Source organism: Protobothrops mucrosquamatus, unplaced genomic scaffold, assembly GCF_001527695.2.
Source record: "Protobothrops mucrosquamatus isolate PMUCROS unplaced genomic scaffold, P.Mucros_1.0 scaffold2064, whole genome shotgun sequence".
Taxonomy (NCBI): domain Eukaryota; kingdom Metazoa; phylum Chordata; class Lepidosauria; order Squamata; family Viperidae; genus Protobothrops; species Protobothrops mucrosquamatus.
In genome coordinates, this window is record NW_015388169.1 from 220,847 (window position 1) to 245,175 (window position 24,329).

The 24,329-nt window shown below is 38.7% G+C and overlaps 1 protein-coding gene across 1 annotated transcript in view; it reads left to right on the forward strand.

Moving 5' to 3' along the window:
- ARHGEF25 (Rho guanine nucleotide exchange factor 25) overlaps positions 1-24,329 on the forward strand; it is a 56,337-nt gene that overhangs the window by 22,446 nt on the left and 9,562 nt on the right. The window contains exons 2-13 of the mRNA XM_015823982.1: positions 3,618-3,928; positions 4,643-4,720; positions 6,998-7,122; positions 7,660-7,726; positions 10,849-10,952; positions 11,455-11,524; positions 13,081-13,170; positions 14,004-14,096; positions 18,212-18,262; positions 18,708-18,785; positions 19,360-19,554; positions 20,301-20,481. Of these exons, the coding sequence (XP_015679468.1) occupies positions 3,618-3,928; positions 4,643-4,720; positions 6,998-7,122; positions 7,660-7,726; positions 10,849-10,952; positions 11,455-11,524; positions 13,081-13,170; positions 14,004-14,096; positions 18,212-18,262; positions 18,708-18,785; positions 19,360-19,554; positions 20,301-20,481 (1,443 nt within the window). The remainder of the gene's footprint in view (positions 1-3,617; positions 3,929-4,642; positions 4,721-6,997; positions 7,123-7,659; positions 7,727-10,848; positions 10,953-11,454; positions 11,525-13,080; positions 13,171-14,003; positions 14,097-18,211; positions 18,263-18,707; positions 18,786-19,359; positions 19,555-20,300; positions 20,482-24,329) is intronic.

Here is a 24,329-nt window from a genome sequence, read left to right on the forward strand (position 1 = left end):
CCAAACCAAACATTTCTGTTGAAGCTAAGCATGGCTACCCTGATTAGTTTTAAAACAGATGTGGGGAAACTGCTTTTTCCACATATGCTGGACTCCAGCTTGCAAGATCCCTAAGCAGCATAGTCATGGTGAAAGATTCTTGGAGTTGCAGTTCAACAACATCTGGAGAGTAGAAACCCCTCGCAGATTTAAAGCACGTTTAAATCCCTTTTCATCAAATTCAGATTTTATGGTGGTATACAGTAAAAACTGCTCAGGCGGAGCCATATTTGAATCATTCTCGCATGTCATACAGCAGGGGTCCCCAACCCCCGGTCCATGGACCAGTACTGGGCCGCAGCATGCCAGCAACCGGTCTGCACAAACAAGCAAAACCTCATCTGCGAAATGCAGGCAGCACACAAAACCACGCACTCTCCGGTCCATGGAAAAACCTCTCTCCACGGAGCCGGTCCCTAGTGCCCAAAAGGTTGGGGACCTCTGTCATAGAGTAATTAATTTACACAATCATGCTGAATATTTAATTACCAAGACTAAATGATGGATTTTTGTAGAAATGAAGTAGATACAGACTTCACACAATATCCATGAAATTTTATGAATCAGTTTATATGTATGTTCTAGTATTTATAATGTACATTAAGCCCAAGGAGACCTCAATTTATATCCTCATATGGTTATGAAACTTCCTTATAGCCTTCTCTCAGGATAACTGGCTCAGGAATTCTGGGAGTTGAAGTCCACAAGTCATAAAGGGGCCATCATTCCCCACTCTTGATCTAAGATGGTAATTATGGAGGATGAACTAGAAGGGACAGGACTGTGTATATTACACAGAGTTCCATGAAAAAGGTGAGGTAAAAATTAATTCATCTGCGAGCCATCAGTTCTTGGTTCATATATGCATGAATTTTACTTGGATTTCTTCCCTCCCCATGGTTACATTAATTGATGGTTTTGGTCTGATGCACAGGGAAGTAAAACTGTGTATATGCTCTTTTATTCATAGATTCAACCAGTCATCAGACAATAAATAAACCCTAGACCTCAAATAAATATCTGTTTGTATGAATCTGGCATAGATCTGCATGCAATCATTCTACTATGTAGTCAGCTTGCAATGCAACCCATGTTTATTGTACAGAATAAAATGATATTGAGCTAGTAACTTGATTTGTTTGAAAAATCACACATATTCTGTAGCTGATCTCATAACTGCTGCTGTACACAGCTCAATCAATCTACTTTCTGACACAGAACTTGGATTGTGTAAATTTAGCCTTTATTCTCATCCAGATGATTGCATTTTCATACATACTCAATAAATATTAATGCACACAAATTAACACCTGGACCCATCAACAAGGATTTAATTTAAACCTTATTTCATAATGTCAACTCACTACTAGAACATAGGAGAAGAATATTAATGCCTTGTCTTTGCTTCAGATTTCAGTTTCTCTAAGCCCATCAGCTGCAGATAAATAAAGGCCATGTCTTTTTTTTAAAAAATGGTTGTACTCTGTGCTTCAAAAAAGAAAATATTTTGTTCATGATATTGGTTGGGGAGGGAAAGAGAGAATCAGTTTCAGTGCAAAAGCATTCAACTCACTTCAATATATGTCCTTAATTTCAGGGGGTGGTAGTTGCTTTTAGTGAAATTGAGGGACCTGCCACTTGCAGTGGCTTTTCACCAGACTGGATGCCGAATTTGGGGGGGAATGAATTTTGTGTGCCATATATAAAACGAATATGCAAGTTTTCTGTCATTTAAGAAACTATCCAGACCAGGCTGAAATGCTTGCTAATTACATGGGACTATTGGTAATGCAACTTCTGACCATCTTCAAATTGCATTGAAGTTGTCCCAACAGGGTTTACAATGAACACATATAGAGCAGATGTGCTATAAGGCACATTATTTATTGATTTGATTTGATTTGGGTGCCACCCAATTCCAGATCAACTCTGGGTGCCTCAAAGCATTAAAAGACAAAATAGCAAATACACTCAATACAAGTAAACTGTAGAACATTAAACAAGATGGTGGATCTGGCCAAAGATAGAAAAACACATATCACCCACCCAGCAGGGGGCACCAGTCACCCTAGCCCAGAATATGGGAAGTTTTCCAGAATACCATCTGGCTGAAAGACACCAAATTTCAGGAGGAACCTTATTCCAGAGGATAGGTACAGTACTGCAGTAGAGAAATCACACTTCTGAGGTCTGATAAATGACATTGCTTAACTTGAAAGAACTTGGAGCATGCCAACCCTGTTAAATCAGCTGGGCAGACACCAGGGGAGATAGGGGGTCCCACAAATAATCAGGCCCCATGCTACATAGGACTAAACAGATTGTAACCAGCATCTTGAATCCCATCCAGAAGCAGGCTGGCAACGAGTACAACTTACGAAGCAGGGCTGTCACGTGGCATAACACAACATGCTCCTCAGTGCTCAAACTACTGCATTCTGAATCAGTTGAAGCTTCTGAGTGGGCTTCAAGAGCAGCCCCACCTAGAGCATATTGCAGTTCATACAAGGAAGCTGTGTTACACATAAGGACCTGCACTGATTTTTGAAGCATAAAAGCATAACATGGAATTTAGTATTCATTTCAAATAAGCTTGGAGAATGCAGAGGGATGCAGTTAGGGTGGCTTCAGCTCTTTGACATTAAGACCATTAATACCTGGTTGTATAATGATGTACAGATATCCCATTGCATTTTGTGACTGTTTATATTGAAATAATGTTTTCTTGGTGATTTAGGATTTTTTAGTATTGGTATTGGTGATTGTTTTGTATGATTTTAACCCTGGTTATGAAGATTGCACATATATTGCTTAGAGTTGAATACAAGTGAAGCATTCTGTAAACCTGAAAAATAAATAAATGTCCCTCAATTAATTAGTTTTCAAAGTATGTATCATGGGGTCTGTTTCCAAATGGCTGGGTGCTAATTCCTACCAGCTCTTTTAACTACTCTAAATTTTCATTGTGGTCACCAGTTCAAATCTGATTTAGAGACAAAAGAAAAACCCTATCACCCGATACTGCAAAGCATAAAAGGATATTTTGAGGCCTCCAAGATTATGTAATTCATACCCATTTCATTAGTTGATCTTCGAAAACTGACCCACTTTCTGCTATCCATCTCTTGGTAACCATAAGAGCAAATGGTGCAGCAACTTTTTTTTTTGAAGCTGGACAGTATGTATTTTAAGGCTAGCCAAAACCCCCATGCATGCAGCAATGAATTCTATTGTTGAAGGAAAATAGGATAATAAAAAAACCAACAAAATAGAAGGTTGCTTTGGGAAGGAAAAATAAAATAAAAATTACAACAAAGGGCATTTCCCATCTTACTACCTCAGGTTATTTCAACTGGACTTATTTTTACATGCAACATGTATACTGCAATATTGAGTGATGATCCTGTCCTCAGAATGTATAGAATGCCATAGAGTACACTTTCATAACTAATGTAAGGACTTAAAGGTTATGGAGTATAACTTATTTGGGCAGTCTTAAGTCCCATTTACTTGCATATTTTGCTTTGGTGCTTTAGATTTGTGATGATGCACTCACTGTCTCTGTTTTCTTCTTGCAGATCCATATTCTGTTGCAGGCAGTGATGGCAGCATCTCTGCCTCAGTGGCCTCAATCCAGCCACAGGCATCTAGCAGCTCAGCTCCCAGTTCCCCTGCTTCCCGACACTCAGTTAGCACCCTCAAGAAATGGCTTACCAACCCTGTGCGCAAGCTAAGTGGTGGTGGGCTACCTCGGGGAGAACGCCCACTCAGGAAAACAGAAGGTCGGACAAGGCGCCATGGGCGCCAGGAGGATTGCAAGAGTATTGACCTCGACCTCCTCAGCCAAGCAGAGGGATCCTTTGCTGTTCCACAGGAGTCAATCGGCACAGTAAGAGCAAAGAAATGCATGCCTGTGCAAACAAAAGCTATTTTGTTCAGTCCCTCATGCAAAGCAGGATTAGACAATCACCAGCCCTCACAGAATAGTCAACATTGAATCCAGGCTAGCTTCATGCAATCCAGATGTCTGTGGCTGAGGATTCTCTAAATTAAGGTCCACACATGTGGAGGGTATCCAAGTCGGGGAGGTTGATTTAGATTGTAAGATATAGAACAAATAGTTCATTTGAGCAGACAAGACATATGCTGTTGAACACCAGCATCATTATGCACATGATACTATGAATCAGAGACAACTGATCACCTATTGCCCGTCAAAGTGAATTAGAAAGAGTCAACTTCAAAATTGCATTGGATGATTGTCCTTTTTAATTTGTCAGTACAATAGCATTAGTTATTCTGATTTGTCTTGTAACGTGTTTTTATATGGAGCCAGTTTTCTAGATGCACCTTGATGCCTTTTTTTGAACTTTACACTTGATTTATAGAAAGGCTTTGATTAAGTGTGTTAATTTTGCTGGTAGAACAAACTGGCAGCTGTATAGAGCATGGCTAGAGATTTGGGATGCTAAAACTGTGTAATGATGTGAGCAATAGTGCTGTTATCTAAAGGAAATTTAAAAGTGGAGGATCAGAAACTTCTGTATATCCATTTATAAACCGGGACATGAAATTGTTTGATACATTTCTCTTATAATTTCAGGATGGCAATACTCATCTACCAGACCTTTCCTTGCTCTCCAACCTGCTAGAAGGAGATGGCTCAAAAACACTCAACCAGGTGGGGAGAGGCAGGAAGAAAAGATGTCTTGTATTAGATGTTGTTCAATGCACATCTTGATGGATGCTGTTATATTTAAGCAGACTTTAAAGAAGAATCAACCATTTTTGTGAAGCAGTGAACACATTTGGAATTTAAAGATTGAGACACTATAAAATGTCTTCTTACTCCTGGAAGCAAATTTGGGAGGGTTTGTTTCACCAACTCTCAGGATATTTTGTTATTTATTTAATTAATTAAATGTATAGGCTTACTTTATATAAATATAAATTTATATATTTTTATCTTTTCTCTGAGAAGATAGGTACAGTTCCCACAACATTAGGATATAGGCTAGAAATCTCCAAAGTTGCACTCATGTGTACTATGTTGCCTACCTTGGTTCAGAAAAATACTTTGACATTGAAGTTAAATATTTGCAGTTCATGCAGTTAGTGTTGCATGAAATGAGATTAGCTGCAGCCAAAGGCGGGCAAAGAATAAAAGTAGCTGGACAATCTTGTGATGACTTCTTTAACTGGTCTCAGTTGTGCTTTACATCCCATTTTCTCTCCTTTTCTTTTTCTTTCCATTCTTGAGCCTATTTTCCCTTTTAAAGAATTATGTCATCTTCATAGAAACCAATCTGTACTATACTTACAGCTCAGATGATACCAACATTCACAAGGAGCTAGGAGAAAAGAAATTATTCTGTGAGAGGAATTTTAAAAGAAAGTAAAATAAAAATGGCAACAACAGGGTGAGGTTAAGGGAATCTTCCAAAATCTCAAAACCACCTAACTTATTAATAAGGTGCTAACTGCTACTAATAACCCTTTCTTGTGAATGTAGGGTTGCTTATCTGCATAGGATAGCTTTATATGTAAGGTCCCAAATTTAATACTTTGTCTTTCCTAAATACAAGATTTAAGAGAAAAACTGATGGAGCTATGGAGAGCTATAGCCATTGTGTTTAAGTAGTACAGGACGGTTGACATCCAACCTTTTGGCTTGCCTGGGCCGCATTGAGTGAAGAATTGTTTTAGGCCACATATAAATATATAATATAGTTAATATATATACAATACATAACAAGCTTCCTTCATTTTTAAATATTTTTATTATGATCTTGTGGGGTCCCATTACTAACTTTCTAGGGTTGCATACAGTCCATGGGTCGCAAGTTGGATATACCTGGTTTAGATCATTGGATTGATTCCACATAAGATAGGTTCTTATGTTCAGATGAAGCCCATTGTTATTCAGATGTTTATGTACAAAAATTTCTGACTACAGTCTATTAATGCTTTGTTGACCAAAACAACAAATTTATTAGCAAATTTCAAGATATATTTGTAATAGGTGTTCATTGATTTATAATCATACCATACAGATTCAAACTTTAAAAGCCATAATACTGTAGTTAGGTAAGGTGGGGAAAGTGTGATGTTTCCATATAAATGTTTCTCTAACAAAAGTGTTATAGAATGAAACAGATTGCACTCAAGAACCACAGAATTCAATAATACTTTCATTGTGAAATTTGGCAGGCATTAAAGAAGGATGAATGTCTAGTTTTTACAAACAACCTCAGTTTTGGAAATTGATGTAAGTCTTATTGAGAAGCAGTTCTTGATTTGCTCAAGATTATATACCTCTTTAATTTTCTTAAAACCGATGACCTGAGAACCAAATCCACGTAAATCAGTTTCACTTTCCGTGTATACTGTATATGAAAAATAAGGCATTTAAATTGGGAGGGCTTTTTTGTTTTGTTTTGTGTGGTTTAAAAAGAAATGGGTTCTGTAACTTTCTTCTCTTTGGCAAAGAATCAGCTACCTGCAAAGCCTCCAATAACTTGGAGCATTAGCGTATTTTCTTTCCCTTTGGGATTTTTGTTATCGCAAAACCTGGAGCAGCTCATGGTAGGTTAGCAATTTGCTTTATTTACCTCATAACGTCTAAAATTTCAGAGGTAAAGAGGTTTCAAATTGCATTTCAGAAGCTGGGAAATCAAAAGGGATGTATGCCCAATGTCAATAGTGTCCAGCATCAAAAACAAGTAATCTGCTCCAAACAGGAAAAGTGAACCTGGATTGGTGATTAATATTCCTTCCTGAGCACCGTCAAACTTCTCATATTCTGAATGAGGTTAGAGGAAATGGGAAACCAAGTAACTCTTCTTGCTTGAGTAAGACATCTTGAGTTGCATTGGATCCCCATCCTGCCTTTTAACGTATTATTGTCTATTGCAAATTTTAACATGAAATGGAATCTTTTTCTCTTCTTTTTTGACAGGGTCCTGAGCCCTCTCTGCTCCCCACAGATCCCAGAACCTCAGCGTCTCCCTTGGAACCTCTTGTGCAGCCCCCAGGCTCTGAGGAGCAGGAAGAGGAGAGGCGTAGTGCCTTAGAAAAGAGTATGTAAGTGATTTTCCTTGGTGCAGTAGCTTACAACCATGATGGGAGAAATGGTCAAAGACAGGACTAGGTGGAAGGCAAATGTAGATGTTGCCCCAAGACCCTTGGGATATTGAAAAGCACGGAGGCACAAACTTAATGTGGGTGAAACAAGAGTTATTTCATAGCTTTTATACTCAGGGCATATCCCACAAGTCCTAAGTGTTCATTCCAAATGTGCTATGACTACATGCTATATAGAATCAATTGTTAATTATGCATCAACATTCCTGTAATACTTCAGGAGAAACTGACTGCAACGGATATTTGCAGCATACTGTACTTGCTTTATCACATCTTAAGCAGCTTGCAAACAAGGTCCTTTCTCTGTGTCATACAAGTCTCTCCTCAGCATAGAGAAGGCTTTAGTGTAGGTCTGTAAATGGCACATGTGTGCAGAATAAGGAGATGGGAGGGATGCCGTGCATAAGAAAAGAGGGAACAGGGCTCACACAATGCATTTCCTTCCCCTTAGACACTGCTGCTTCGTCTTGTCTGCAGGTTTGTTCTCAGGGAGTTGATTGAAACCGAGAAGATGTACGTGGAAGACCTGGGCCAGATTGTGGAGGTGCACACATATACATTACACCTTAGACACTAATTCCCTATCAATCAGCGGGCCATCTCCAGATCTTTTGGGATCTTGGGCAAAATATTTTCCATCTTCCAAAGAGAATAGATTGCTTGAAACTGCCTGTCTTCTTGCTTGACGAGAGCAGAAGAAAAGAAAAATTAATGCTTGATTCTAATCTTCAGTCTGAAGAGCCATTCAAGTACCTATGGACTGACCCAAGGCAATCCTGTATGATTTGGGGAATTTGTTGCCTTGCCACTCAGGACATACAATGCTCCTTTGAGGTTTGAAAACCCCAGTTTCTTATGAAGAGAAGACTTTCCCTTCAATTTTTTTTCTCCTCTAGTCTGTGTCTTGTTTTTTTAAGATGGGCTGCCCATGTCCAGAAGTTCACAGTATATTAAATTTTGACAAATGTTTGTCAAAAGTAGAATCCCAAAGACTCAAAATGACAACTGGTTGCATGCTTTATGGGTACAAAATATTTATTGGCTATTGGGGGAAACATAAAACAGGGTGAGATGTAATATCCTGTAGAGAGCATAGTATTTTACAATACAATATTCTGTTGAATGTCTTAATTGTAAATTTTAACATTGAATCAGCTTGTTCTTTGTGTTTATTTCCATTTTGAACCCTATTTATTTATTTCCACCTCCTATTGCTTGTCTTTCAAACTAGCAACCAGTCCATCCTCTTATGTCTTGACTAGTTGTGTACAAATTGTTTGGCGTTCAACCTCAGCTTGAAAAGCCCTGATTTTAAATTCAAAACTGCCTATTTCAACCCTAACTGTATGTGGGTCAAACGTGAAACAACCTACTTCATTTGGAATTGGAATTAGAATTTAGAAATGGAAATGTTTGCATATATCTCTATATTTGACTGCTGCATATGCAGGGTGAGCAACATTTTTGTAGTCAGGAATTTCACTCATTAAAATCACATTTTTCTGCTAGGCTGGAACTGTTGACTTCTTTTATATCTCTTTTTGAAAATTTGATAAGGTTTTTCTTAAAAGCCAAAATATGTGGGTTCATCCTATTGGAGGCTTGTTTTGAAAGAAATATATTAGAGAAATAGTGCTAATATTAGCCTTTTAGTACTGAATATCAATGATTTTTCATCAGTTTTCAGCAGCAGAGTTGGGGAATCATTTAGGCTGTCCAAAAAAGGAAGTTGAAGGCTGCATGGGAGCTGCTTGTTCACCCCATTATAGCTTTCTGAACAGCTGAGAATACAGTACTCACTGGATCACTTACTGTATCTGCAACTTTATTATTGATGACTCTATGGTACGGTATTTTAAATGGCTGGCAGAGCGGAACCTCCCTTCACAAAAAATCTTCCTTAACAAGGCTTGTGCTTATGCACATTTTTACAATACCAGTTATCTTGAGTTTTCCATCAATGTATCTCAGACAAGCCTGTAATTTCCTGGATGTTGTTTTCTTTTTTCCTTTCCCTCAACCCCAATCCCTTTCTTTTAAAAGTATTGCTAATATATTGGCTACCTTCCAAGTTCTCTGTTAAGAAGTCTGATTTAAGAGATGTTACACATTTTATCTCATGCTTCAGCAGTTCCTCAACTCTTCTTTAAGATCTGTTGAGTGAATGCCACCTGGCTGCAAAGCCCTGATCTGTTTTGGAAAAAAAAATGTATTTATTTTCAATCAATTCTGATTCGGGCATGGGTACACTTTCAGCAACTTTTAAAGTAAAGACCAATGTACAAAATTCATTTGATTCATTTGCCAATTTCCCTGATTCCTATAATGACTCCTTCTATATTGTTATCATATAATGGTTTCATTGCACTTCTGGCTAATTTTCTGCTTCTTATATTTTTAACTTGTATTAAAGTAATACAAGTGATTGTGTGTTTAATATCCTTAAACAAGTGGTCTTTCATTTTCTGGATGTTTAAAATATTTTTCAGATACAATTATTTTGCAAAATGTGCATTCAGTTACACTTTTTCTTGAATTGGGCAGAACCTCCTTTTGTAATAAGAATAATGCTTCCTTTTATACTTTACTGACTTTAATTTTCTGTCTGCTTACTGCTGGTCTGTCTTCTTTCATTCCTCCTCCTCTTCAGCTTGTTACCCATTTTATTTGAACTTCTATTACTACATACCTAAAATGAATTTGTATTTTAAAGTGTCCTCAGTTCATTACTGCCAATGAGTTATTTCTAGCTGAACTCTCACAGTTTTGCAAGAATTCAGATTTTTCAGGTTTATAGTCAAAGCGCTATAGTCAAAGTGGTTTAATGGAAAAGAGAGGGTAGTACAGAAATAATTCCTAAACTTTGGTGAATATCAGGAAATGGAAGAAAAGTTAGTAGTAATGTGTGTTCCTTGCTTGTCAGTCATCCTCATATTTTCTGAGGTCCTTGAAAAAGAGCACCTGTTTGCTTCTTATTGTGCAGTTCAACTGGGTACTTCTTTTCCCAAATTAATAAAAGCGGCTAGCGAGGGAATATAAATCTCTCAACATAGTACAGTACTCCCCAGATATTTTGGTTTTAAACTGCAATAATCTCTTTACTTTGAGATACTGTTAACTGGACTAATGGGAGTTAAAGTCCAAGCAAAATATCACGGATGCAGAATGCCTATCTTACTATGAGGTATAGGCTTACATTCTAGGTAAGGATTTTTGAGTTCGTAATGCTTGGTATAGACTTGGTATTTGTACCATGTTTAAGGTGAACAACTTGATCTTTATTTTAGCAGGTCAATGTATTGTTAACCATTTCTCTCTAAAGGCATCTTACCAGCCCAAAAATCTTCTTCTGTGACATATTTCATTGATGAAATGGACAGACTTTTTTTTTAAGGGAATTGGTTAGCTCTGCTCTCATTGAGGAATCTGTGATGTGTTTCTGAATATCAGGGATTCTCAGGGTTTCCTCAAACCCAGAACACCATAGTTGCTATAAATAAGGTCTTTGCCCATGTACTCCCTTTCTCCCAGTTACCAAGTCAGAGCCCATCACCCCTAATTTCTGTCAGGACAGGAATCCTGTCTTAATTCCTCCTTCAGTCACTTCTTCCATGTTTTAAAGAAGAAGCAAAATAGTTCCTCTAGCCTATTCTTCTGATTTTGCAGGGCTATATGGTGACCATGAATACCCGTGGCATCCCTGAAGGTATGAAGGGCAAGGATAAGATAATCTTTGGGAACATCCACCAGATCTATGACTGGCATAAAGAGTGAGTGAACAAGCAAACAGTCGTTTCTGGGTAGAGCATGGCATGTGGTAACTATACTTCCTGAGAACGGAACTTTCTATGGAAAGGTAGAACTTTCCAATAATTAGGCCAAATTGCTATAATGGGAACTGTATTCCAGTGGCCATATTTGGGAGAAGTCTAGTGTAACTTTGGATTATGACTTGGCAACTGTTTCAAGGGCTAATATTGACTCAGCGATTACCTAACTAGGTTAACGTGGCCAATGTGAAATTAGCAAGATTCGGGACAAGCACTTCAATGGGCCACTATCTTATGGCTGAATGGATTACTGATCCTCTTTCCTTTTTCTTTCGCAAAAGAATCTGGTCCTGAGAAGGACTCCTATTTCTTAGCCTCATTTTGAAAAGCACTTCGATTTAAGTCTGTAATATAAAAGCCAGGGGGGAAAAAATGGGAAGATGGGATAAGGGCACATATCTCATGGATACCATATCTGCTCCCTCTCCTCCCCCAACTGCAGTTATTTACTCAAGCAGCTGGAGAAATGTCTGGAGGACCCCGATCTTCTGGCTGAGCTGTTCATAAAGCACGTGAGTCCCTACAATTGCTATTAGGAGGGTAGAAGAGCTGTCAAAATAGAAGCAGAATGATTAAATGAAATTTCTGAATCGAGGAGCATATAGTTTTAGTTTCTAAAGACTGAGACAAAACAATTATCCTTTTTATCTGCATTAAAAACATTTTCAGAATGGCATTGTCAGAAGCAGAATGCTGACCTAGATGGAGATTTAGTTTGATTGAATCAGCTAATTCCCTCTGGAAAGCATGTCCCGTAGCCCCATTAACTCAGGGATTATGCAAGTTTAAGCATAAAGGAGGAAATCTGTTACTCAGCTTAAAAAAGCTCGATGCTCTAATGATGATGATATTGATCCCTTTTTCTTATCAAGCATTTGTTAGACTGACCTATGGCATATTTGATAGAAGAGATTTTTCATTGTCTTCTAGGAGTATTGGTAATTATTGTCCCACATCTGGTGATAATAGCGTGATAACAGTGCAAATGAAATGAGGTATAGAGTTGCAAAGTGAAATGTTATTTACCTGTGGCACAGATTCCCCCACTTTGTTGGATTTTAAATCTCCTAATCCTCAAGCATCATGATCTTTGGCCATTCAGTTGGTGATTATGAGAGTTACCAATTATATGAAGGTTGGAGAAAGGAACATTCTTCTGATAGAATGAAAGTGGAATTGACTATCCCATGTCAAAGGCTGCATCTGTCCCAGTCAATTCTATGCTGCACAAGACCATTTAATAAAACAATTTCAGTATACAGTAATGAAGAAGTCTGGACACTATAAATTTTAAAAGCACCTTTGAAAACTAGGAACATTGCTGCCTTAGAACGGATAACTTTGTACTTTGTTTTTTTTTTTTTAAAAAAGGATTACATTCTAAATAATATCAAACTCCAAAGAGAGGAGGGATGCTATAGAATCATTCACACCCTGGTTGGATCTTGTTTTCCACAAAATTATTTTGTTGTTGCTCCAGTGAATTTCCATGATCAACCCATAATTGTAAAAGGAAAGTTCGCTAAAATCAGATGTTTTTCCTAGCCTATTTGACTGTAGCAATTCAACAAAATAAGCTCCTGTAATTGAACAAAATTGACTGTAATCATTCAACAAAACAAGCTCTGATCCCAAATAAATGTATGTTATATACGTGTGTGTGTGTGTGTGTGTGTGTGTGTGTGTGTGTGTATGAGATCAGGAAAAAAATATTACGTTTATGTCTTAGTAAGTATGTATATTCAATAGTTACAACCACAAGCTGTGAACTATAAGCTATGAAAATTATACATGCATTTACTTATAATTTGCTAGAAGAAACTAATTCTGAGTCCCCTGAAGCGTAATTGGAAGCATTATAGAAGTAAATGCTGGCTTAAGCATAGATAATGATGAAACAATAAAAATGTCCCAAGGGCAAAGACAGCATGTGCCATAAAATAAGATTTTCATCAGAATTAGTAACTTGTGTAAATTGCTCAGGAGGTTTGGGCCTGGCTCTTTAACATACATGTTGTTAAGTTTTATCCAAAGTGTTCCACTGAATTGTTTTCCTGTTGTATTCTAGGAGCGTCGTTTGCACATGTATGTTGTTTACTGTCAGAACAAACCCAAATCTGAGCATATTGTTTCTGAGTTTATTGACACTTACTTTGAGGTAAGGGGCTATGTGCCTTGACTGCTGCTTTGTTCTTTCTTTCTGCCCTCAGCCTCTGCCACATAACCTGCTTGTGTCTCACGCATCTCCTGCTGGCATAAGGGACCCTTGATCTTGTGCTGTTGTGTGCCCCTTTCTGAGTCAATGCAGATGAACTCCAGGCAACCTCTTTTGGTCCCGTCACCTAGCAGCTCCCTTCTTGAGGAGAAGCATTTGTATGGAGCCAGTGCCACCCAACACATCTGCCTCTTCTTACACACTACCACACATTCATCTAAATGTGGGTAGGCAAAGATTTGTGAAACCCATGGGAATAACTCTGGGCATCTGTTAGCCGTAATTGAGGTGAGAACTCCTGATTGAGGAAGACTTTAAAAGCCATGTACCATCAGAGGTTGCCTGTATTAACTCTTTAAATTGGCATAAGGAGTAGATGAGCAGCTGGTTGACTGGCCGCAGGCTACAGAATTGTCTTTTCTCTCAGAAATGCCTTTCCTTGAGCTAAGTGGGAAAGAAAGGTATTTTGAAAGAATGATGAATTTGCTATCCCTGGGGCCCTTCTGCTCAGAGATAAAGAATAATAGACTGCAAATGTTCTTCTATGCTAAGTTCCATTCTAAATATGTAAATGTGTGAAGAAGCTGCTTTTAAATGTTAGCTTTTTTTGGGGGGGGGGGTCCCATCTTGCTTTCCCAAGTCTCTAAAACTAGTCTTTCCCTTGCAGGTGTCCTTTTAAAGCATGTCACATTTTGTGTGGTATCTGTATAGCATGCACAGTCAATCTCCCACACATTTTTTACAGACTTGGCTGTACATCATTTTCTCTTTTCCAGGAACTGAAGCAGGAGTTGGGGCATCGCCTGCAGCTCAATGATTTACTTATCAAGCCTGTACAGCGGATCATGAAATACCAACTGCTGCTCAAGGTGCTGAAGCAGAAAGTGGATTGTTGCTCTCCAAAGCTAAGGCAAAAAGATTGATCTCCAAAGGTCCCCAAATCTGAAGGCAATTCCAGCAGGGAAGAATCTGTACACGTATTTCCTGCTGATCTTTAAAGAGCAAGCTTCCCATGCCTGTTATTCTCCAGATGGCTGAAACTCCAATTGCCTTAACTCCCATTAATTACACGAATGCCCATCTGGAGAATACCAGGTTGGAGGTGGCTGCTGTAGAATTCAGAGGAAAGCAGTTGGTGAAAAGGGATTCCTAATAGCATCTGGGTTTTCTCTAGGGCAGTAGGCCAGTGAAATGTCACAAAAGGAGTGGCCACTCCAACTGGTGGTGTTCTGTCACCCCCTACTGGACATTAATTCTATCTAGTCTTCAGAGTGAGAACAATAATTCAGGCTGAGGGCAATTTCACACTGTAGTCTAAGCCACTTGTTTCTTATGCCAGCTTCAGACAGTCTACTCTAGACCAGGGTTTTTCAACCTTCTCACCCATTGTACCACTTTTAGCATATGGCAACATCCGAGTACCACCAGTCGCCTAGCAAGATGTCAAAAACTGGAGATGCTGCAACATTCCAGCTGATTGGTGCTTCTTCAGGGCTCAGCAGAAGCGCCAGGATCAGCGCTGAGCTCCAGCTGGAGCCTGGCGCTGATCCTGGTGCTTCCGCTGAGCCCTGACAGCCCTGCAGCTCCAACCATCTCTCGGTCAGGCTTGTGCGGTGCTGCCACCGGTTCAGCTCATTCCCCTCCCCCGCTACCACTTTTCTAGGATGGTCGCGTACCACCTGCCAGGTGCCAATGTACCACAGGTGGTACCCGTACCACTGGTTGAAAAGCCCTGCTCTAGACAAGGGCCGCTCCAAGTTCCAATTGGTCTTTTTGTTTTAGATTTTTTTTTAATCCCACCTTTATTATTTTTGCAAGTAACTCAAAGCAGCCAACATACTTAATACAGCACTCCTTCCTCCTCCTATTTTTCCCACAACAACTCCTCTATGTGGTGGGTTGGGCTGAAAGAGAGTGACTGGCTCAAAGTCACTCAGCTCACTTTCATGCCTTAAGATGGGACTCCTTCTATGAGGAAGATGCGTGGTTTAAAAATGTAATAAATTAAGTCACCATCTTCTGCTTTGTTGGTTGGATCCTGTGAGTACTACTGTACTAGTGTCTGCCTTTTCGTTTTAGAGATTGCTTCCTTATGCCTTGCCTTTGCTTCCTCAGAGGTTTACATGCATAGATGCCTTCACCTTTCCCTTATCACATTATTTCCTTTGACACTAAATACAGATGTTATGATATCTTTACCGCTCCAATGATACAATCATCAACGCAATAGGGAAAAGGGTTGTTTGCATCTACATTTCTCTACAGGACTATGGAATCTGCAGCAAGGAAGAACTGATTGTTCAGCTTCACAGAAGTAAAATAGCAATGTTTCTACATTGCATGTAAAGATGATCAAATGAAATGAAAGGCAGGGAAGGGAAGGGAAGAGAAGGGAAAGCTCGGATGCTGGAATACTAAGGGCAGGACCCCCCAGTGGAGGAGAGGCAGTGTACCAGGCACCAGAGTCAATCAGAATTGCTCTTAGAACAAAATGGAGCATGGAGACTATCTTCTCCAAAGAACCCAGGATGGCTTGAGTTTGAAAACAGCAGTTTTGAATTGAAGACGGAAAACTTGAGAGTGGGGTGCATTTGGAATGGAATCGGAGTGGAAGGAAGACATTCAGGAGTGCATTCAGAAAGTAATGAGTGGCCTGCACTAGTGATGGGCCAAACAGAAAGTATGCCCAGTTCAGACATTAATGGCAACAAATTTGAATTTGTCATCCTGTCTACGTTTTTTTACATCAACTGTCTCTTGACTTTTTCCACCATTTTTAATCCTCCTCCTCCTCCTCCTCCTCCTCCTCCTCCTCCTCCTCCTCCTTCGATGGCCTCAACCATTGTTGATGGTGTTGTAATGTATCTTTGATGTTGTCTGTCCATCTTCTTCTGGGTCAACCTCATGTTCTTCGGCCTTCTCCTCTTTTTGTATATGCCATATTTCCAATTCCCTGAATACTAAGGCCTTTAAAGGATAGCACTGTTGGCTTTTGTTTCCTTTGGATAAAGAGAGCCCTGGATGTTTTCTGTTTTTGGAATGGTGTGTTATATACACAAATACAGGCAACACAACTTAGAAGCCAGATAAGCAGATATCCATCTGAGCCAGATTCCCATAGAGGAATTATTACAACATTATTGCTCTTCCTCTTGCTCTGTTGTTCCAACTAAAAGCTGCTTTGGGCCCATTTTTTGTTAGGTACTGCTGTCAACCCTATACCTACCCCACTGAGTTATCCTAGAAGCATTAATGTTCTTTTTTTTCTACTTAGAAGAAAAGTCACTCACCAATTTCCCCAAGAGTTCAGTTAAACTGAAAGCCAGCACGTAATTTTGTTGAAGCAAGATTGCTTCTGTTGCCTCTGGTACTATAATAAACAAAGCTAGAAAGGGGTAGGGATACAATTCCTCTAAACAAAGGAGTTAATTATGCAAATTAGAATGTAGATGTGATTGGATATAACAGTACACGTGCATTTGTTTGGGTGTAGCAATACATGATGTGTTTGGAGAGGTCAATTGTGAGCTAGATTCTATTAGGTCAGTGGTGGCGAACCTTTGGCACGGGTGCCAGAGGCGGCACTCAGAGCCCTCTCTGTGGGCACGCGCGCCGTCGCCCCAGTCCTAGGCCTTCAGCTGGGTTTTATAAAACCTTTTTGCTTTAGGCCTCCGCCGCTGTGTACAAAAAAAGGTTCAATCAATCAATTTCAACTTCTCGCGGGAAAAAAAAAGATCTTGTAAAATTGGAATTAATTGATTGAACTTTTTAGTCCCACCCAGTCTGCTGTTACCACTGCAGCCATGCCCACCCAGTGGCCACACCCACCCAGTGGGCCACACCCACCCAATGGGCCACACCAACCGACGATGCATAAGTGGGTTTTGGGTTGCAGTTTGGGCACTCAGTCTCTAAAAGGTTCGCCATCACTGTATTAGGTAATGGGAGCAGTACTATAAAGACAATGATGTATTTGAGAAAACAAAGAGACAGTATTTCAGGAAGGGAACTTCTTTTATGTACGGTATTTATTTTCTAATGGTTTTACTTCCCTGAGCCTTTTTCATCTTTTAGTATCTTCTAAATCTATTGATATCACTCAGGTTTTTGAGTATTTTATGGCAAAGCTAATAGGTTTTAGTGTTTCCCAGGACCCTGGGAACATAATTTAGAGAGGGGGAATGCTCTGAAAGAATTATATTTTCTCTTACATTAGTCCAATAGTGGGTTTAATTATAGACAAGCTTGCATTTTTTTTAAAAAAATATTGTTCATCTTTAGAATTTTAATTTCAGGTGTTCTCAAGATTAATATAGTTTAATGTGTTTTGTCAAGATATTCACAATGTGATGAGTGTGATTATGATTTGAAAAACTGGCAGATGTAAAAAAAAATCCTCAATATTTTTGCTCCAAATGGCGTTACCTCTGCACAGTACGTGAATGTACACAAATGTTCATGTAGCTGATTTAAAAGTTGGGAAATTGATCCAGTTATAGATTCCTGCCTAATGGGAATGTTGGCCTTTATGCAAACAAAATATACAGCGGTGAGGTTTTGTAATGGCTCTGCTGCTGCCAACCATCTTCGGATGGGATACAATTTAGTTCTAAATCATGACTCACCTCTTCTCCAAGGAGATTGGAGTTTATATCACTCTTGCCTCATTTGGTAGCCTTCAAATGTGTTGGATTGTAAGCTTTCATCAGTGGTCATGCTGCGAGAGGATTGTGGGTTTAGTAGATGCTGAGTGCAAAACAGTCAAGAGTTATATTCCCAACGTATTTGAAGGGGACACCAAATTGGGGTAAGCTGATGTAGGTAAGTCATAGAACAATGGTAACTAGGTAATGGTAACAATGGTAACTATAGAACAATGGTAACAATGGATGGAACTCATGAGCAACTAGCTCGTGTTACTCTCTTTCTCTCCCTTATAAAAACACTTATTCTTCCCCTCTTTTCTTTCTCTTGCTCTCTCCAGGATTTCCTGAAGTATTATAGCAAAGCTGGGAAGGACACGGAACAGCTGGAGGTAGGAGTTGAAACCAATGGGAGCTATCATAGAGCCACTGTTCCTATATAAATAATCTTGATATTACACTATTGCTTTTGAATGAAAAAGTACAGTCGCATGGGTCAATTGGAATATCATGTGGATTGGCTGGAATACCATCCAGCATTTACAAGATTGACAGTTGTGAGAAGATTGGCAGATGGGGAATCCACATCCTATATCAGTTATTGTATATTTGATATACTGTATCTTCAGATCTCAGGCCAGTGAAGCCTTCTATATGATTAGCAGATCTTATTTTGTGATTTCTCCTCAATTTACCCTCGCCTTTTGTAGTTTAAGATGTAGAATAAAAGGTTATTATGGCTCATTGATGAGCCCTGAAATTGATATATCCAGTGGCATCAGTCTTGGAGAATCCAGTACATCTTCTGTAGCCTCATTCTCTACATTTGAATTTCAGAAAGCTGTAGACGTTATGTGCTTTGTTCCCAAACGCTGCAATGACATGATGAATGTGGGACGTCTTCAAGGCTTTGAGGTAAATTCTGAGGATCAGTGTCTGGTTGGAGATTCTTAGTTCTGATTTTTCTGATTAGCTAGCTCAGTATAGTAGACAGCATTGAAACAATTCTCTTCTTCCACCGCCCCCCCCCCCCATCATCACTCCAGTCTTACATGATAGGAAGGCTGTACATCTTCAAGGAAGGGTCTTAATTGGTTATTTCTGAAGAATCTCAACTTCAATACCGATTTACTTGGGAATGTGAGCCTAAAATATAGGATATCACATGGGTGGGGGTGGGAGGGAGGTGAGGGCAAGATTTAGGAACGTTTTGGCCAGAAGGAAGATTTAAGATAGACGTTTTGAAATGCTTGATGGTGCAGTTGTTGAAACTACCACTTCAACTATAGTGGCATGTGTGAATGCTGTCCCAAGCTACATTTTGGAAAATTGTTGACAGGGAAAGCTTCCATTTTGGTGGGAAAGAACCTTTGACATGGAGCAGCATTAAAAGGGTGTGCTAGGCCATACTAACCTTCAGCTCTCAGAGTAGGGTAATTTTATGCCGTTTAAACAGGTGAATAAATTGCAGGTTACTTTTTTTCTTTAGGGGAAGCTGACTTCTCAAGGGAAACTGCTGCAGCAGAACACTTTTTTGGTGATAGAGCAGGCAGGCGGGATCCTGGCCCGGGCTCGTGAGCGCCGCATCTTTCTCTTTGAGCAAATTGTCATCCTAAGTGAGACCCTGGAGCGAAGGCGTGGCCCATATGCTGCCCCAACATATGCCTTTAAGAGCAGCATCAAGGTATTCCAGAGTTAACCGTGGGGAACTGAGCTACATTTAAGCATCTGGCACTTACTCATAAGGGACTTTACAGTGGAAATGTTCCATATCCAAAGTTAGGTGTCCCATCTTTCTACAGGGGCCTTGTCTGTTTGTATACTGTAATATCACATAGTAAATTTGGTATGCTGTTTGATAGATGCAGATATCTGGACTTACAGCTGCAATTTGAAAATATGTGGATAATACTAGTAGTAAACAGTGCAGCAGATCTAATGGAAAAAAGTAATATTTGTTTGATTTCCATGCCTTACGCCAATCAATGAATGTAGCTTCTGTTTGCATCAGGATACAACCATATAACCAAAAAGCCATAACAATTTCTGTATTGGCAGCCAAAAAATAAAAGATGATGTTGAGACTGGGGTTGTAATACTGTACTTTAAAACACTTGCAATATATCACTGTATGGCACATGTTTTATGTTTTATGAATTGGAATAAGCTAAATCTAAATCTTCTCTCAGAAAAATAAGTAAAGACTTGTATTTACTTGATTGCTGAATCTCTTCCTCTCTCTGAGTGCCTATTTTATTAATATAATTTTCTTGCTTTTTAGCACTGTTGCCTGGGAAAAGATACCATACTCATGTGGTCTGGATTAATCCTGGGCCAATTTCACTTTATTGTCTTTATTTAATCTAGTGTATAGTCGGTCTCAGTTGCAGTCACAACTCTAGGTTGATCCATTATCCATTTCTCTTCCAGGTAAGCTCTTTGAGTCTGGAGCCTTGTGTGGACAATGATCCCTGCAAATTTGCACTGATCTTTCGTGGCGCAGAACGGGGCACCATCCGTTATGTACTGCAGGCAGCAACACCGGAGATTGCCCAGGCCTGGGTGACTGACATTAACCTCATCTTGGAAACACAACGTGACTTCCTTAATGGTAGGAGTAAAAACAGCTGCCTACCAATTTTGGCCATTCAAATCATTCAATTGGAAACTGCCTTTTAAACTTTGCCCAATCTTCCTCCATGGCTTCAGTATTTCTTACATCATATTCTCAGCTCATCATGTAGACTGGATAGGATGATAACTATGAAATTTCCACACTGCTTTGTGGAAATATGGGAAACAGTAGTTCATAGATAAGAAGGAAAATTTCAAATTGTAATTTGAGTTAGAGGCTTTAAAATAATATAGTAAGTTTTGGCTTTTGCGGATTTTGATGTATTTTGGATTAAACACCTGGAGACTAAAATATATGAATAACGGTTGCAGGATTTGGGTTTGGCTAGTCTAAACAAAAGAAAGACATGATAGGAGTATTCCAGTATTTGAGGGGCTGCCACAAAGAGGAGAGGGTCAACTTATTTTCCAAAGCACCAGAGGGCAGGACAAGAAACAATGGATGGAAACTAATCAGAGAAGCAACCTGGAATTGAGGATAAACTTCCTAACAGTGAGGACAATTAACCAGAGGAACAGCTTGCCTTCAGAAGTTGTGGGTGCTTCATCACTGGAGGTTTTTAAGAAGAGACTGGACAGTCACTTGTCTGAAATGATATAAGGTCTTCTACTTGAGCAGGGGGTTGAACTAGAAGACCTCCAAGGTCCCTTCCAGCTCTATTCTGATTAACTGATCTTGTATTTCACCAAGTCTCATATTTTTGATCCAGGTACTGTTTCATCAGTGAAGGAACTGTTTAATTCTCCCCTTATTAATTATTTTGCTTTTTTGTTATTCTTGACCTTCAATGTCATATATATCAGTTTCTTATCTCAATTTTGCAGCTTTTTTTCTTTGCCACAGGAGTACCTAGGTTGATCACTGTAGGCAGAAATTGGGCTTATTTCTCAGGGAATCCTTCTAATAGGCAAGGAACCAGAGCAACAGTTCCATCTCAGCTTGCTGCCTGCATGCTGGTTTTCTACTCCTAGGAAAGTTTTTGTTATTCACAGATGTGATTCCCACTTGTCAATTCATCTATAATTTTCATTCTAATAAGACCAGGTCTTAATGAAAGTGAACAAAGAAGCATATAACATGTCTCACAAGGGGGTGCTTTGATTTGTGCAGATCAAACACAGTACAAAACACATCTGAAGGAAGGGAGCCCCAGAATCCCAAATGGAGGTCGTTCTACTCATTACATAGAACGTGGAGGCAAAACCTGCAAGTTTGCTTATGCTGCCTTTTCAATACTTCCAATTTTTTAGTTGGAATATTTACTTTAATTTTAAAATTTAGAAATTATCTGAGTCCACAAGACAGTAGGCAACTAACAACTTTTAACAACAAGAATGATAAAGAAGCAAAAATCATTGACATACAAACAAACAATTCATAACCAATGACAAATCCTACAAAGGCTTGATACTATCCCTATTTCAAGGCCTGGGGAAACAGCCTGGTTTTCTTGCTCCTGTCAATATTGACTGGAACCAACCACAAGAAAGAAGAACCTCTAAACATGGTATCATGATATCAAAATCACTGACAGACCAAGGAGCAGATGCTTGCTTAGCAAGGCCTGAGCCATCTTAAACAGAGCCATTGGGAGGCTAATGATATATGCAATAAATGTGAAGAAGTAATACCATTATGCTATCCTTATGCTTCATCAGATTATAATAAAACTAGCACAATAAAGAAGTAATCTTATATTAAGCTCCGTAGTGCCATTGTTATTAGGTATTTTTCCCCCAAAAAAATCAGGAAACATTGTGCTAATAAGCACAGATATATATGTCTGAACAAAAACAATTTATATCTTTATAAATTGTTTATAAATCTTCCTGGTCATATGATATAGTTAACATTTCAGTTGTTTATAAAAAAATTGGCCTTCTGAATAAATGAGAGCCAGAATATAACAGCACTTCCCTAAATATTACACTGCCATGAAAATAGTTGATAAAGAGAGCATTTCAGTATAATGAATCCCCTATCATTTTGGATTGGTGACAGCAAGTGTTTAAAGTACATTTATTTATTTCCAAATTAAATTTGCTACTTCTAATCAAATAAACCTGGTTTCAGCACATGAAGCCACAGCAGTATAATATGGATTCCCAAAGGAGTTTATTTGTTTATCTATTTATCTATTTATTTATTCAACTTGTATACTGCCAAATCAATTTATTTGACTAAAAAGGTTTAAGAAAAAGCGAGGCAGGAATGAAGAAAATCTGAGGAAAAAGTTAGTTTTAAAGAATAGCACAGAAAATTAGAAACCACAGAGAAAACAGGTGCGTAGAAAAAAGAAGAAAATTAATACAATAGCACTTAGATTTATATGTATACAGCTTCATAGTGCTTTACAGCCCTCTATAAGCGGGGGCCCTCATTTTACCGACCTCGGAAAGATGGAAGGCTGAATAAACTTTGAGTCGGTCAGGATTGAACTCCTGGCAGTGGGCAGAGTTAGCCTTCAATACTACATTCTAACCACTATGCCACCACAGCTTTTTGATTTAACAAAAATTAATTCCAGTTCCTGGACAATAAACAAAGCTAGCTTTTTTTTTAAATGTGAGGACAAATGGTTTTATGTTATAAAACCAGCATGAAAGGTATGAGACTGTTACTGACTAAAAAAAGAGTAGTTAAAGAAATGAAATATTACAAATATTTTCAGGGAACAACAGGTTGAGGAAATAAAAGCTGAAAGAAAAGAGAATAAAACAAAAAAAATTCAAATGGCTTTGAGATATAGAGGCTCACCATTATGAAAAGGAAATATTGCAAGTTAAACTTCAACTGAATGATACCATTAGGTTTTATCATGTATGGTTGTGGAAGATCCTAATCCATACATCTTTCTGTTGGTTTTTAATGGAACTTAAGAAACAAGAACTTAATGATATTCATACTATGCTTGATTTGAGGAGAGCTGGCAGATATATACAACAACTTTTCTGAAGAACAAGTGCTTTGAATGTCTTTAAACCAACTATGTATAAGAGGTTTACATTTTTTTCAGCAACTTTAAATACACAATAGTTGCAGAAGAGTTACATAGAGGACAGGTTATAACTGTGGTAAGAAAAGGATCATGTGAAGACTATTATTTTAGGTAGCCCATTCTGGCCAAAAAAAGGGAAAAGAGTACAATTGAAGTATGCAAATATGGGCTTTTAATTATGAAATGTGATGGAATTGACAAATAAGAGAATCCCAATTTGAGGAAATGATAAACATATCTGCCTCCTTGTCTGCTTTATATAGAAAATCAGTGGATAGAAAAAATATCTGTATTGACAGACAAATTAGGAAACTAAAACCCTTTTGTATCACCAGTGGCAAATCTCTCAGTGAATGGAGAGGAAAAGGAGGGTTGCTTGAAAGAACTATAATACAGTACAGCATCAATTTGTACCATTTATTATAGAAGGGTTACTGTGGGTCCCAATACAAATCCTTACCAGGAGACAAATCCTTACCAGGCATTATTAGGTTGGATAACTATATTCTTGATCATTGTATCCCTGATTCAGAGCATGGCCTGAAGCTAAAGAAAAGGTAGGTTGTCTAAAAGGAATCAATTAAAAAAAAAAAGAAACTGAGGAAAAAACTGTTATTAAGAAAAAAGTAGCTGTCAACGGGATACTTGGGGGAAAAGAAATACTTGTGGTTTTGGTTGCTGCAGAACATGCAGACCTAATTCAGTAGCAGAGGTATTAATAAAAGCTGTGGTTGAGGCAGGAGAAGAAAAACATTATACTCAACAATTTCTGCTGTTAAAAAAATGGAACGCCCTGCTGAAAAGGCAAACCAGCCAGCCACAGTTG